A 13,564-nucleotide genomic window follows, 5' to 3' on the forward strand; every position below is an offset into this window, starting at 1 on the left:
AAGGTTGTTGCCATGGAGACAGTCGTTTGGCACGAGATAGAAGGGGGCTGTGAAAAAAAAACACGTAGAAATCTAATACGAATGTAAATAAAATTCACCTAATAGACATTTGCAATAATATAGACCTTAATGTACCTACAAAGCCCATGCACGCAGATCAAAGCGTACGCCTCAGTGGCGCAACCGCAGGCTAGCGGCATTAGGCTTATTTGTGTTGTGTGGGTATAGCCTACATCATATTTACTTATATGCTGATCAAAGAAAGCAAGCTGTGCGTGTTCGGGCTATTCAAAAGTCTTTATTTTAGCGCGCTTCCTCGTCGTGCCGGCTGCCTGGTGGTCGAGCAGGGGAACAGACGCGACGTCTTCTCTGTGCTCCGCCACGCCGCCTCACCTCTTTTCTGTAACGCGGACGAGCAAGAACTGAAAGCAACCGAGGACTCGGTTTCGCGAATTAAGAATAAAGAAACAGTATCTGCGTGTATCTCAGGCGCGCTGCCGCATCGCAAAGAGAAGAGGACTGTTTTGTCTATGAATTTTATTTTATTTTATTTTTATTTTTTGCGGCGTTATAGCCGTAGCCTGTTTATCAAGGGCATCGATACGATACTGTAAGCATCAACGGTAACGCATTCACGCAAAAGCGCTGAAAATGCTCCAGTCCCTCACTAGCAATTCGTGCGTTCGTTTGATTCAGAGTAACAGATCGGCGTGGTATTTCTTATTCTTGGTGTTGGGATATGTTCTGTATCTGATATTCGGTGCCGTTGTCTTTTCCTCGGTGGAGCTGCCGTACGAGGATCTCCTGCGACAAGACCTTAGGAACGCGAAACAGCAGTTTTTGCAGGAGAACAAGTGTTTGTCAGAAGATCGCCTGGAGACGTTTCTAGCTAAAGCGCTCGATGCCAGTAACTATGGAGTTTCAATTCTCAACAACGCGTCTGCGAACTGGAACTGGGACTTTACCTCGTCGCTGTTCTTCGCAAGCACAATTCTGTCAACGACAGGTGGGTGAGTCGCCTGGGTCATGAGGAGGTACAAAAACACGTGTGCGTTTAGGCTTTTGTGGAAGTGAACCGAGCCTGGGTCTGTTAAACCTGTAACAAACTAAAAGACCATTATCTTCACAACATGGAATAAATGAATCCTTTTGAATGAATTGATTGTCTTCTTATCGTTTTTGGCCCAGTGACATTTAACACCATGCTCTGCAAGGTACTTCCGTTACCTGCGAGTGACTTCTCTCATCAGCACGATTTGTGGTCCAGTTTTTCGGTTTTGTAACTGCGGTTAAAGTATTTGCACAGTTAGCATCTCAGAACATATGAAGGGCGCAGGATATCAGTGCTGTTCAAATGCTAATAATTGATCTGGCTCACATAGAGATAATTTAACACACTACCATCTATATTTTTATCTCCTAAAGATAGGAGATTATAATTTTATAGTCGTAATGCATAGTATAACGCACAGACTAACGGTAAAGAACAACTTTTTCCATGTTTCAATGATCACTATTATTACGTTAAGCATTTACAAACAAATGGAGCGTACTGTTCGTATTGGTTTTGTTTCTCTGTATGTAGGCTAATTTGTGTTTTATGTAAAAGTATGCGTTCAGTATACTCTCTCTCTCTCTCTCTCTCTCTCTCTCTCTCCTCTCTCTCTCTGGATCCTTTTTTAAGTAATATTCGGGTGTGTACAGCTGACCCACTGCTGTGAATGTTGGTTGTCTAGATCTGCGTGGAAAAATCAACGTACCTGTCTTAGTACACTTGTCGTAAATATATCCACAAAGCAACAAACAATTACATTTATTTCAATGCATGTAAATAATCCACTTTTGTGGATCTTGGTATCATGTTAGAAATCACGGACTGTGAGAGGATTACAGTATGACCATGCGTTTAATCTACTAGCCCTACTCAGCAAAAGCAAGCAGCACAAAAGTAAATGTGCTGAAATCTTAAATTTAACCTTCAAGATCAGCAAAACGTCAGACTACAGACATTATATACTAAAATGAAGATAACGAGGATTTTTGTATGTTCATTTCTGTTGTTGAATGCACTGCCTGAAAGGGATTGGTTACAAAGTGAATCTAGTCAGTTTAAATGAGCAGCCTGGCCTGCGTGAAGCTGTGCCATCCAACACCAGTTTTTTTTAAGGCACCTCTGTTAGCCGAGCACGAAGATATGTTGAATTTGTGTTAAGGCAATAAATGGGGCATCTGCAAAGAGTGCTCAGTGCCTTCTCCGTGAACCTTTTGACCTGTGCAGACTTTCTCTCTTTATTGTCGGTTCACTCTTCCTATTAGCAAAGTGGCGTTAACACATATGCCATTTAGAGCCGCCCTGCAAAATTTCCCTAGTGGGTCCAGAAACTGTAAACCATAATACTACAGCTTTAGTAATGACTTCTCTTTCCTATATCATCCATCATGTGAAAAATTTGTACCTTTTTATCTCCTACAACTGATATCTATTTATCACATCTGCAACAGGTTACTACAGAGAGGACTAAGTAATGTATGTTTAATCATTCTCCAGTGCTTCTCAGAGAAATCCAGGACTTTATTCATGTGAATTTGTACTACTTTGATCTCTAAAACCCATGCACTGACTTTTTTTTATAGGGTATGGGCACACCGCCCCTCTCTCAGATGGAGGCAAGGCCTTCTGTATCATCTACTCGGTGATTGGTATCCCATTCACCCTCCTCTTCCTCACGGCTGTGGTGCAAAGGATCATGGTCTTCAGTACACGGAGGCCCATCATGTATGTGCACACTCGTTGGGGCCTGTCCAAACCCTTCGTGGCTCTGGTGCACGCCAACCTGCTGGCCGTCGTGGCAGTCTCCTGCTTCTTCCTCATCCCTGCTGCCATCTTCTCAGCGCTGGAGGGCGACTGGAACTTTCTGGAGTCCTTCTATTTCTGCTTCATCTCGCTGTCCACCATCGGCCTTGGAGACTACGTCCCTGGGGAGGCGTTCAACCAGCGCTTCCGCGAGCTCTACAAACTGGGCATTACTGGTAGGTGTTCCTCCAGGAGGGCTGGTCTTAGGCTTTGCATTGGAGAGACAGTGTAGGACCATTCAGGGGACATAAAAACACTAAAGTAACTGTGTCTTATGTTCCTATTACTCATAGAAGAGAGAAAATATTTTAGAATTCTGCAGTAAAATATATAGTTGCTTACTGGTTTTTTTTGGTTCATGAAAAATCATCTTTAATTATGTACCTTTACTGTGGTGTAAACAGAACTAGTGCTTTGAACTAAGGTAGGGCGTTTGGCTAGAACATGTGAACAGACTTGAACAGGACAGGAGGCCGTGAATTTTGTTGAAACCTTCTGCACGTTTGGCAAGCTTGGAAGATGCGACATTTGCTGGCTCACATGACCTGCTGTATAATTATATGTATTCACTCAAAGTGTAGAGTACTAAATGGTTATAGCTTAGAAAGTGCTTTTTTTTTGGGGGGGGGGGGGGTAACCCAGAAATGGGAACTAACAAACATGTTCCACATTGTGGTGAAGTTCATAAGGTTTCCAGAGAAACAGTACTTTATCATTTACATAAGCAACGTGCTTCTCTATATGTGTCATATCTTATTTTTATTATCTATATTTTATTATATAATTCTCTTATTATTCTCTTATTATTCTCTTATTTTTCTTACACTTATTTTTCTTACGGCCTTCTGCCAGAGAATTGGGAGTTTGACGGTGTGTTGCAGTGTTTTTGCTGTTCAGGACTGAGAGTGATGTCATAATTCCTAGGAAGTTTATATATGAAAAAGTATATATAAACTTGTTCCTCCTCTCTCTCTCTCTCTCTACATATATATATATATATATATATATATATATATATATATATATATATATATATATATATATATATATATAAATATGAGTCTCAAGTGATGGTATCATTCAAAACAAGTAAAATACATGGCTGGAAGATACCAGAGACTAAAAGAATAAATAGAGGGAACGTGGAAGTTTAACACCGTGGCTGTCCCAGTGGTGACAGGGGCAATTTTAGCTGCAACTCCTAAGCTGGAGGAGTGGCTCCCACAGATCTCAGGAATGACATCAATCTAAGTGCAGAAGGCCACAATCTTAGGAGCAGCAAAAATATGGCACCGCACCCTCAAAGCCCTAGGCCTCTGGTATAAATCCTGAGTGTGGGAGAAAAAGATGATATGACTACCCACTGGAAGGTCCCCACAAGCTTATACAGATGTCATGTAAGAGTCCAGTAGCTCATTACTATGCAATTACACTTAGACTGCAAAACTCATGCTTCTGTATGACTCAGAGCTGGGACCCAGCCTCATTGTAGGCTGGAGGCCGCCTGTCTGAGATACCTCCGGTGCTACCTGTCTGGTGTAAAACAGTCAGAATTGCTATGTTTCTCTAAATACATACAATATGGTCAACAGTAAATAGTAAAATTGCAGTGATTTCTCAAGAGGCTGTGTAGTGAATACATCACTGAGTTTGCATGTGATAGGTCAAGTGCAGCAGCGATATACGTTATTTACAGGACAGTAAATTGTCCCCATGCTCTGTTACTGGAATACATCCTGTCTGACTCTTGCTGCTTCTCTTCGTACACTCTAGATACTGAGACTAGTCATGTTCATTTGAGTCTGAAACTCTTTTATTGTTATCAGATGTTCGTTATAGATGTCTGGCCTGTTGTCATAGAAACAGACAGAAAGAATAGTGTGAGGGATTGTGCCAGACAATCTAGTGGCAAACCGTGCCGTGCCTACACAGTTAACAGCTCAGTATTGAATTGCTCACTCCTTACCCGTGTTGGTCAGAAAGGGCTAACAGCATAACAGCAGGCTGGTGACATGAAGAACTGTGCAAAATCAAAGTATAGCTGAACTGTTTTTGCATCTTTACATTTTTAAGATATAGATTGTCCCTTCTGCAGTTGGTATGTGAAGGACTGTGAGAAAAGTTCTGCATTTGCCGAAAAGCAGTTGATGACTGGTTTGTAGTGCATTCCTGCATTCTTACAGTGGTCTTTTGTAACTTATCTCGTCCCTCTTCAGTCTATCTGTTGCTAGGCCTGATCGCCATGCTGGTGGTACTGGAGACCTTCTGTGAGCTGCAGCAGTTGAAGCAACTGCGCAAGATGTTCTACCTGCAGAAGGAGAAGCCCGTGGACCGGCTGGCCATCATGGATCACGACCAGCTGGCCTTCTCTGCCGTGGACCACACCGCATCGCCCCAAGAGGAAAAGACCGAGCCCTTCGTCGACGTCCCCGTCCTGACCTCTCCGGGCGGCGACGATCCCATGATTAGATAAGCAGTTAATCCCTTGTTGGCCACGCCCACTTCTGTGCTCGCAACACCATGTATGGCTGCTCTCCGGCTACTGCATGCTGCTTAGTAGCTTGTCACAAATGTGGTACTTTTCACATTCCGCAACGTTCTTCTCTGTAAAAGCTGTAAACAAAGAAAACAAAGCAAACTAAAAACAAACAACCAACAACAACAAAAGCAGCAACCCTGGACCAACATCAGCTAGTTTTTTGGCCAGCAAGACCATTATATGCCCAGACCTCAGACCCTTGCTAGACCAGACTATAAAGCTTTACCTTTTCACTTTAAACTTTGAGCTGTTATAATTCCTGCTCTCAAAAACTAAAAAAACAGACTGCAGTACATGAAGCCAGGTTTCTTTTCATAGGAAAATGGAGATACCTGCTACCCTTATGTAGATATACAATAAAAGCACCAAAAAAAAAATGTAATTGTAACATAAAGGCAACCTCTATTACACCTAATTCTTAGCTTAGAACCACTAAGATTTAAGTAATCATTGTGTGTTTACATGAACACTTAAGTTTGGGTTCAGTATATTTCAGTTTACTGGATTCAAATCATCAGTCAGTGTACAGTATGCTGTGTTCTGTGTCCATTGTTTCCAAAGTAGACTAGCCTTAGTAGACTAGCCAGGTAGGCTTCCACAGGCATAAACAGACAGTTGAATGAAGCTGACCAAAAAAATGGATTTTTGAACAGGGAAAGTAAATGGTATCATGGTGGTAAAACTCTGTTATCAATCATGTCACTGGGTGACCTCTCTTTTGGGTTATAAGCTATGAGTCTATCGTGTTTAGGTACAATCAACAGTTTCAGTGCAATTATTTTTCTAAAGGTCTGAGGTAAAGTTTCAGGATAAGAGAAACATAACTAAACTGAAACATAACTTCTAAAATGTGATGTGAACTCAGAACTTGGCTGTTATAGCTTAAAGAAATGAAAGTAATTGAAGATACTTGTACCATTGTTTACAAATGTATATTTGTAAATTCATTTTACCTTGGACAAAGTGTAGAGATAAAGGGAATCTTTGTCAATCTTCACAGAATGCTGTTGCAGAATGCTTGCCAATTGTGTGAAAACTTTCAGGTGAATATTGTGATGAATTCATATCTGCTTTTATTACCTTAGACTTATCCAATTTTCTGTGTGTTTTATGTCACAGTTCACCGTAACCTCAAATTAAGGGATTAAGTTGTAATGTAACATTTATTGTAAGAATTACTGCCAGTGTTGGGGACTAGTTGTGTTACTAGTAACTAAGTTCTTAGGTCAGGCACACATTCTAACAGCTTGTTTTGTTTTAACTGTTTCTGATAAATGTGTAGTTCAATAGCAGTTATGTTTTCGCAGTTGCAAAGTAGCTTGATCCATGTTAATTGCTACATGCGCTTGGTTTAAATAAGGTGCCAGTTTTATCATAGGTTTTATGTCGTATGTCTGTTGTCCGGAGATGTCCCATGGTGATGAAATAGATCAATATCTGTGTATTTTTAACGGATCAGTATTGTCTACGTTGGATCCAATTAACTTCTAACAGTTTGTGTGTACATATTTACCTTGCTGAACTGCCATAGTAGATGTGATGTAACTGAACATATCTTATGGCAGTGAAGCATGTTTAAAGTGAGGCAGCGGTTGCTACGTCGCCACCACAGCATAACTTCTCTCCGAACTAACATTTAATTCATGTAAAGGCAAAAAAATAGCCTGTGCAGTCCATTAAGTGAGTTTTGAATTATATTACAAAAGAGTTTGGGACTTCTAAAGTGGGCCCGCAAAGCATATTTCAATGGGAATGAACTTGACAAACAATACCTTTATCACTTTGCTAAAGGTTGCTAAAAGTGATTTTTTCAAAGACGATTGAATAGAATAGAAACTGTGTGCTGTGTAATATGAGCCATGCCAGCTATAGCTATCAAATGCAGTCTAATTCGCTCATTTACACAGAGCCAAGCATGCTGGGTGCTCGTTGTCCTCTGCAGTGTTCAAGGAGCAGTTCTGAGCAAGAATGTGCAGTATTTTTTAAAAACATATTGGACTTTCTAGATCCACGAAGAGACTTACATGTCTGTACTGGGAAACTATTGTGTTTGTCTTACTAACTTTAATACACTTGTTATATATATTAAATATTCAAATTAATTTTGAATGAACTCAAATAAGGATCAGGGCCAAAGAAAAAAAAGAAAAAGAAAGCCTGATTGGGACATCTCTGTTTTAGGTGTTAAAATTTCATTCTGCTTGAACAGTCCCTTCACAGCATCTATTTGTTGTGCGCTCCCATTACCAGACATCGTCACAAAAGAAAATTATTTTGATTGAGGTTATCTAGAAAGCTCTTCTGTAAGCACGTTAGTTCTAGCACTGCTAACCGTTGGTCTGTAAATTGTAAATGGTGTGCTATCTTACCTACGGCAAGGCACCACAGCACAGCAGCGAGCAGTAAGCAGCTTTGTTAGAATACGTTTCAATGGCTTTCCCAACACTGATGACTAATGCTTTGTACACAAGTCAGTCCCCATATTCATCATATTGGCTGCATGAGCTACAGAATGCGTCTGAACTTTGTATCAATAAAACATTTGTATCGGTATACATTAAGTGAAATGGGTTATAGATATTAACATTTTTATTTAATTGAATAGTCTGTTTGTCTGTGTGATTAGTGAACAAATAAATTACAATAAAAATGTTTAAATTGTTCTTACTTTTGGTGCCCAGGTTGTATGTGTGTGCATTTATTTGGTGGTTTACATCTCTTTTAGGGTTAGGGTTGCCCTAAAATTGCCCTGATTAACTGTTGCTGCAGTTAGTCAGGATTGGATTGGACATTATTTAGCGCTAGGTTGGATTTAGTGCTAGGTTTATTGTATGTATGACTGTGATATGACAAGGTATAAAAGCAAACACGTGTGTGTGTGTGTGTGTGTGTGTACATGTTTGTTACTTCTGCTAATGCCACCATTGTAAGTATGGAGAAAAGACTCCTTGGATAAAGCTTCTGACTAAACTGGATTTTGCGACAGCCATACAAAAGCATTGGGCCATGTCACTGTCTATATAAGGGGCTTCCATATAGTACACTGGAACAGTGTCACTGTGGTCTCTATAGGGAGCTGCCACGTACCTTGTGCATGGCTTGAGTTCACAGAGACTACTCACTTTCATCCTTGTTGAGAATGCACATAAATAAAGGGAGCTTGTCATCACAAAATATCATATTTGGAAGGCGGGTAGCGTCGTGACACAAATATCTGTTGAACCTAGGGGGTGAGAGAAGGGTGAGGTGAGAAAGTGAGTAAGCGGATGTTATTGAGCCAGTGAAGGAAAAAAAATGAAATGTTTTTATACTTTTAAAACTTCAGAGCACACACCATTTTAAAGGGCAAGTGTTTCTAATGATACAAGATGAAGATGCACATGACATTTTTATATTTTGGGACCTCCCTTAATAAGTGTAACACCATAGGTGGTGCAATTCACACTGTCACGTACGCTATCAGATGCCTTGCAAAAGTCTTGCAAAACAAGTGACTAAGTTAGCAGAGTGATATTTGAAAATTTATTTGAACAGTATCGGGTGAGAGGGAGGAAGTGAATTTCTCTTTGATCACCGTTGCCTTGAAGCACAAGCCACATAAATGGAAATGTGATGGTCAGGGATGGAACAGGTCAGGTTTCATTTGACTTTGTGTTTTCTGTGAAAAACATCTAAACCACAGATATTTCTGTTCCCCATTATTAAATGAAATGGTTTCAAAATGCAATGATAATCTGTTTTTAGTCATCTTGGGGAAACAGGGAATGCTGTCTATAGAAACAAGGATTCAAGCAGTTTCAACAATAAAACTGTGATTTGTCTGTGATGGTCTCAAAGTAGTGTTTTGAATCTTTCAATAATAAAAGTTTTTCAGTAGTAAATGCCTGTCGTTAATAACATTCTTTCAATAAGTACTTAAATTCTATACTGTGACTCCTCAGAAAATGTTTGGTTATATTGAAGAACGCTGTTTCTCACTCGTCTCCTCTAAAGGAAATAAGGCACCTTTAGAAAGTCAATTCAGAATACTGCTGCATTTTCACATATGTATAGTAATTGTGTGCGTGTGCATGTGCGTGTTTCCTAACATTTTAAAGGTCAGAGACCATCTTCATCTCTGCAGCTCCTTATTTATAACACCTTTTCTACATTCATCAAACCATGCTGTATATCTGAACTGTCCCTAAGAAGCACAGTAAAACCAGAACATGGTGCTATTTATGGTTTTTGTGCATCACTTGAACTATCCAAAAAAAACCAAAAAACCCCTGCATGCTTCCTTTAGGTCATTATTTCAGGTAACACACTCCTGGATGATGAGGCTCCCTGGGGATGTTTTGATAGCCGCGGTACTTGAGCATCATCAGACTAGCAGCTATGTTTACAGCCTGAGTAAACTAAAGTATATACCTGCACATATTGTCCGATAGCTGTAAGTGTCTCTGGATAGATAGATATATATATATATATATATATATATATATATATATATATATATATATATATATATATATATATATATATATATATTTATTTATTTATTTACTTTTTAAGGGTTACTAAAGACAGAAAAACTACATAACAATCCATCTTGGTTCTAAAACTATAATAAATTGTCAGGGGTCATGTACTGATTTGATCAGTAACACCACAAATCAAGACCTAAACGAATTGTGTACTGGCCCTGAAGTATCAATTATTCTTAGATGCTGTATATGACAGTGGAGTACCAAGGGGAGAAAGAGTAATCAATATTTCATTTGCACTGGAAGAACAGAGGGTAGTTCTCATCTTCCCAGGTACAGCCTCCTAGCCTATAGAGGAGAAATACATTGACTCCACCAGGGCTCAGTGTGGTATTCAGCTTTTATTCTCAGCTAGTTTCCACTGATCTAAACCTCCAATGACACACTTCTGAGGTTGTGTGTGTGTGTGTGTGTGTGTGTGTGTGTGTGTGTGTGTGTGTGTGTGTGTGTGTGTGTGTGTGTGTGTGTGTGTTTAAATTGTTTCACCAGGTCTGTCATTCTCAGATCACTTCTCCTGGTCAAACTTGTTAGCAGAGTAGATCTGAGGGCTGAAACAACATTAACATCACATTCAATACGATAATACACATTAAACCGTAACTACTTCAAAGCTTAAAACTGACAGAAGCTTACTGAAGAGCTGAAGGAGCTGAAGGCTATAGCCCAGAAGGTCAACTGTCTCTTTCGCTCTCTCTCTCTATTAGGATAAATGTGTGTTCCGAACAGTGGAAGGAGAGAGATATACTTGAGAAAAAGTGTGGTGTGATAGGTAGAAAGCACATCCATGCTTAATTAAATTCCCTTGGCTCATTATACACAATCGTCACATGTACGTGCAGTGCAGTTCACGCCAGAATCGTCAACACACATGTATCAAATGAAACTGGGAAACCTGTGCGATTGCTAACCTCCCGGAGCTTGCATTTGTAGCCTAACCACACCTGAATACAATGCCCCGGCCGAGCTGTGACCGCAGCGTGAAGGAGGAGGAGGAGGAAGAGGAGGAGGAAGACTCCTCTGTCCAGGCCAGGGTTCAGCATGGCCACTGCACAGTGTCACAAGAGCAACTCCATCCAGAAAAACGGAAAGAAGCCTATAGCCATTCAAAAACCACAGATGCTCCCGCTCCTGTACCATGGCAACAACTGCATGCCACTGTGCTGCTCACAGATCCAAAACCTTTTGGCTCCATTTAGCCTGTTCGATGTCGCATAAGTGAATACATTATCATGATTTAGCTTGGAGAGCAAATGATGTTCAGTTTGGAGGCCTTTTGGGTGATGCAGAGAGACTGAGTCAGAGAATATGCTTGGCTTCAGTTTGGTTTCTGGCTAAGACCCCGAATGAATAGCAAAAACACACACACACACACAAACTCAAAGACACATAATTTCAAAGTCCTGACGACTCTGATATACTTCCTATCACAGGAAGCAGTAAACTAGAGACTGACAATGAGAGCTAATCCATAGTACATGCAACACAATGGGTTCTTTTTGAAGCTAATTTCTTCTTTTCTTCAACAATTTTCTAGCTCTCTTTCTCTCTCTCTCTCTCTCTCTCTCTCTCTCTCTCTCCCTCTCTCTCACACACACACACATACACACACACATACACAAACACACACACATACTCATACACACACAAACTACCACACATTAATATTCAGAAGTACCAGAAGCTATGTTTATTACTGAGGATATAGCCTGACCTATGGCAGCTTAACCAGCGTTGAGGTCTCGTCGTTGGCTGCGTGGGGCAGCACAATTATCCCCCACCTCTCATTGGCACTTCAGCTCATGAATATGCAAAACAGAGCCGAGTGACATTCAGCGTCGGTGCCCAAACAGCTGGAGCTTGGATCTCAGTCCCCAGACTTCAATGTGCCTTTGTGCTAATGCACTGCTCTGAGTTTAAATGGAGAACTTTATTAACGTTTTTACCTTTGTGTGGGCATATCTGATTGTTCCCTGTTCACGCTACCCCTAAAATAATTCCTGTATCAATTACATGATCCTAAATAATGTGGAAATACAGAAGAATGTATTTGCAATAAACAGAGATAAAAGCTGTGAAGATGAGTTAAAGAAATGCTTGAATGACAAAGAAAGTATTTTGGCATAAGTGATACTGCCATCGTATGAGTCTCAGCCTCCTTTAACTGGCACAGTGTCCACAGTCTCCCTGACAACCAGTCAGGGAAGCTGGTAACTATATTTCCAAGCAATGAGACGCAGAGCAGAAGGTCGTGTGATATTCTGGAATTTATAGGGTAGTAAAGCCTCGTCCAAAAAAAAAAAGACAAAATTAAATAAAAAGAAAGAAAGAAAGATAAACAAATCAGTGTTTTAACCATAAAAGTCTCATTTTCAATTTTCATCTCCAGCACACTGGCAAATAATGGTACCATTTGTTGTTCCTCTCTGCATGTCCCTGATGTGAGACACTAGTGGACTTAAAGGTCCCATATAGTACATTTTTGTTTTATTTTATATTAGTCCTTGATGTCCAGTTACAATATTTCTATGTTCTTAAACAGTCAGAATTAATTTTTACACAGTCATTTTTCAACTTTTTTTTCTACTTTAGAATGAAACCAGGCTACACCTTTAAGACGGATCCAATTAAATGAGGGTTACTTAGGGTGGTTTATCAAGTATAGACCCAGTATGCCTTATTCCGTGTTCTCACTACAAGTCCACTTTGAAAATTGACTAGAAAGTGTACTGTATATGTTCTACACACTGCCATGTCAAGCACCAGATCCCTGCATCTTAAAACTACACATTTCAGAGGGAAAGGTCTGGCACTGCAGACTTTTCAAAGCTTTTGCTTTTTCCAAGTCCCACCAATTCCTGAATGATGTTTAGATTGTTTATAATCTAATAGCTCAAATAAAAACAATATTTTCAGCACGCTTGTGCATAGGAGTAGTTTCACAGTTGGACAGCGATGCAGGTTTAAAAGAAATCGAGAGATTAGTGCAGAGGTGAATGCTTCCACGCCAACAACTTTTTGCCAGAGGCCCGAAAACCACAACGACCAAAGTACAATAAGCATTGTAAGACAACAGCATGAACACATTCATCATAATATATGGGTCTGGAAGTGTGCACTTGTACAGCATCACAAGGACATTTGACAGATTGTCCTCCAACAGCCTGATAAGAAAATCACAAACGCTCCTGTAGCTTTACAACTTAGCAAAAGATGAAAGGCATTTTTACACTTCTGCCTTTCTCCAGAGATGAACCAATCACAGCGAAAATCTTGCAATTTTACAACACAGCAATAATAATCGGAAGAAGACTTTCACCACAACAGAATGCCTTTTTCTTTGCCCTTAGATCCTTCAACTGAAACACCTGTGTTGGGCTGGGTATTGTTCAAAATAGAACAAAACCATAACAGTTGTTATTGTACAGCAAGAGTTAGTTCAGTTCAAGCCTGAGACCTTGGGTTTCCATAAACTATAACAAATTCAGCATATTAGTGAAAAACAAGATCTGTTTTTATTATGTCTTTTTAAATGAATGCAAACTGGACACTGGATCTTTTTTTGAGAGGGGTGAATGTCAAATCCGTTCTCCAAAACACTGGTGCACTGCATTGCGTTGCACTGTTTTAACACTGTATTACACTCCA

At 40.0% G+C, this 13,564-nt stretch overlaps 1 protein-coding gene across 1 annotated transcript; it reads left to right on the forward strand.

Moving 5' to 3' along the window:
• Window positions 1-199: 199 nt before the first annotated feature.
• Window positions 200-8,069, forward strand: kcnk1b (potassium channel, subfamily K, member 1b). The gene is made up of 3 exons (XM_027016529.3): window positions 200-1,006; window positions 2,635-3,030; window positions 5,071-8,069. Exons 1-3 carry the CDS (start codon window positions 652-654, stop codon window positions 5,325-5,327), a joined length of 1,008 nt encoding a protein of 335 aa, XP_026872330.1. The 5' UTR covers window positions 200-651; the 3' UTR covers window positions 5,328-8,069.
• Window positions 8,070-13,564: the final 5,495 nt, after the last annotated feature.

This window comes from Electrophorus electricus, chromosome 5 (genome assembly GCF_041902795.1).
Source record: "Electrophorus electricus isolate QZ-2024a chromosome 5, ASM4190279v1, whole genome shotgun sequence".
Taxonomy (NCBI): domain Eukaryota; kingdom Metazoa; phylum Chordata; class Actinopteri; order Gymnotiformes; family Gymnotidae; genus Electrophorus; species Electrophorus electricus.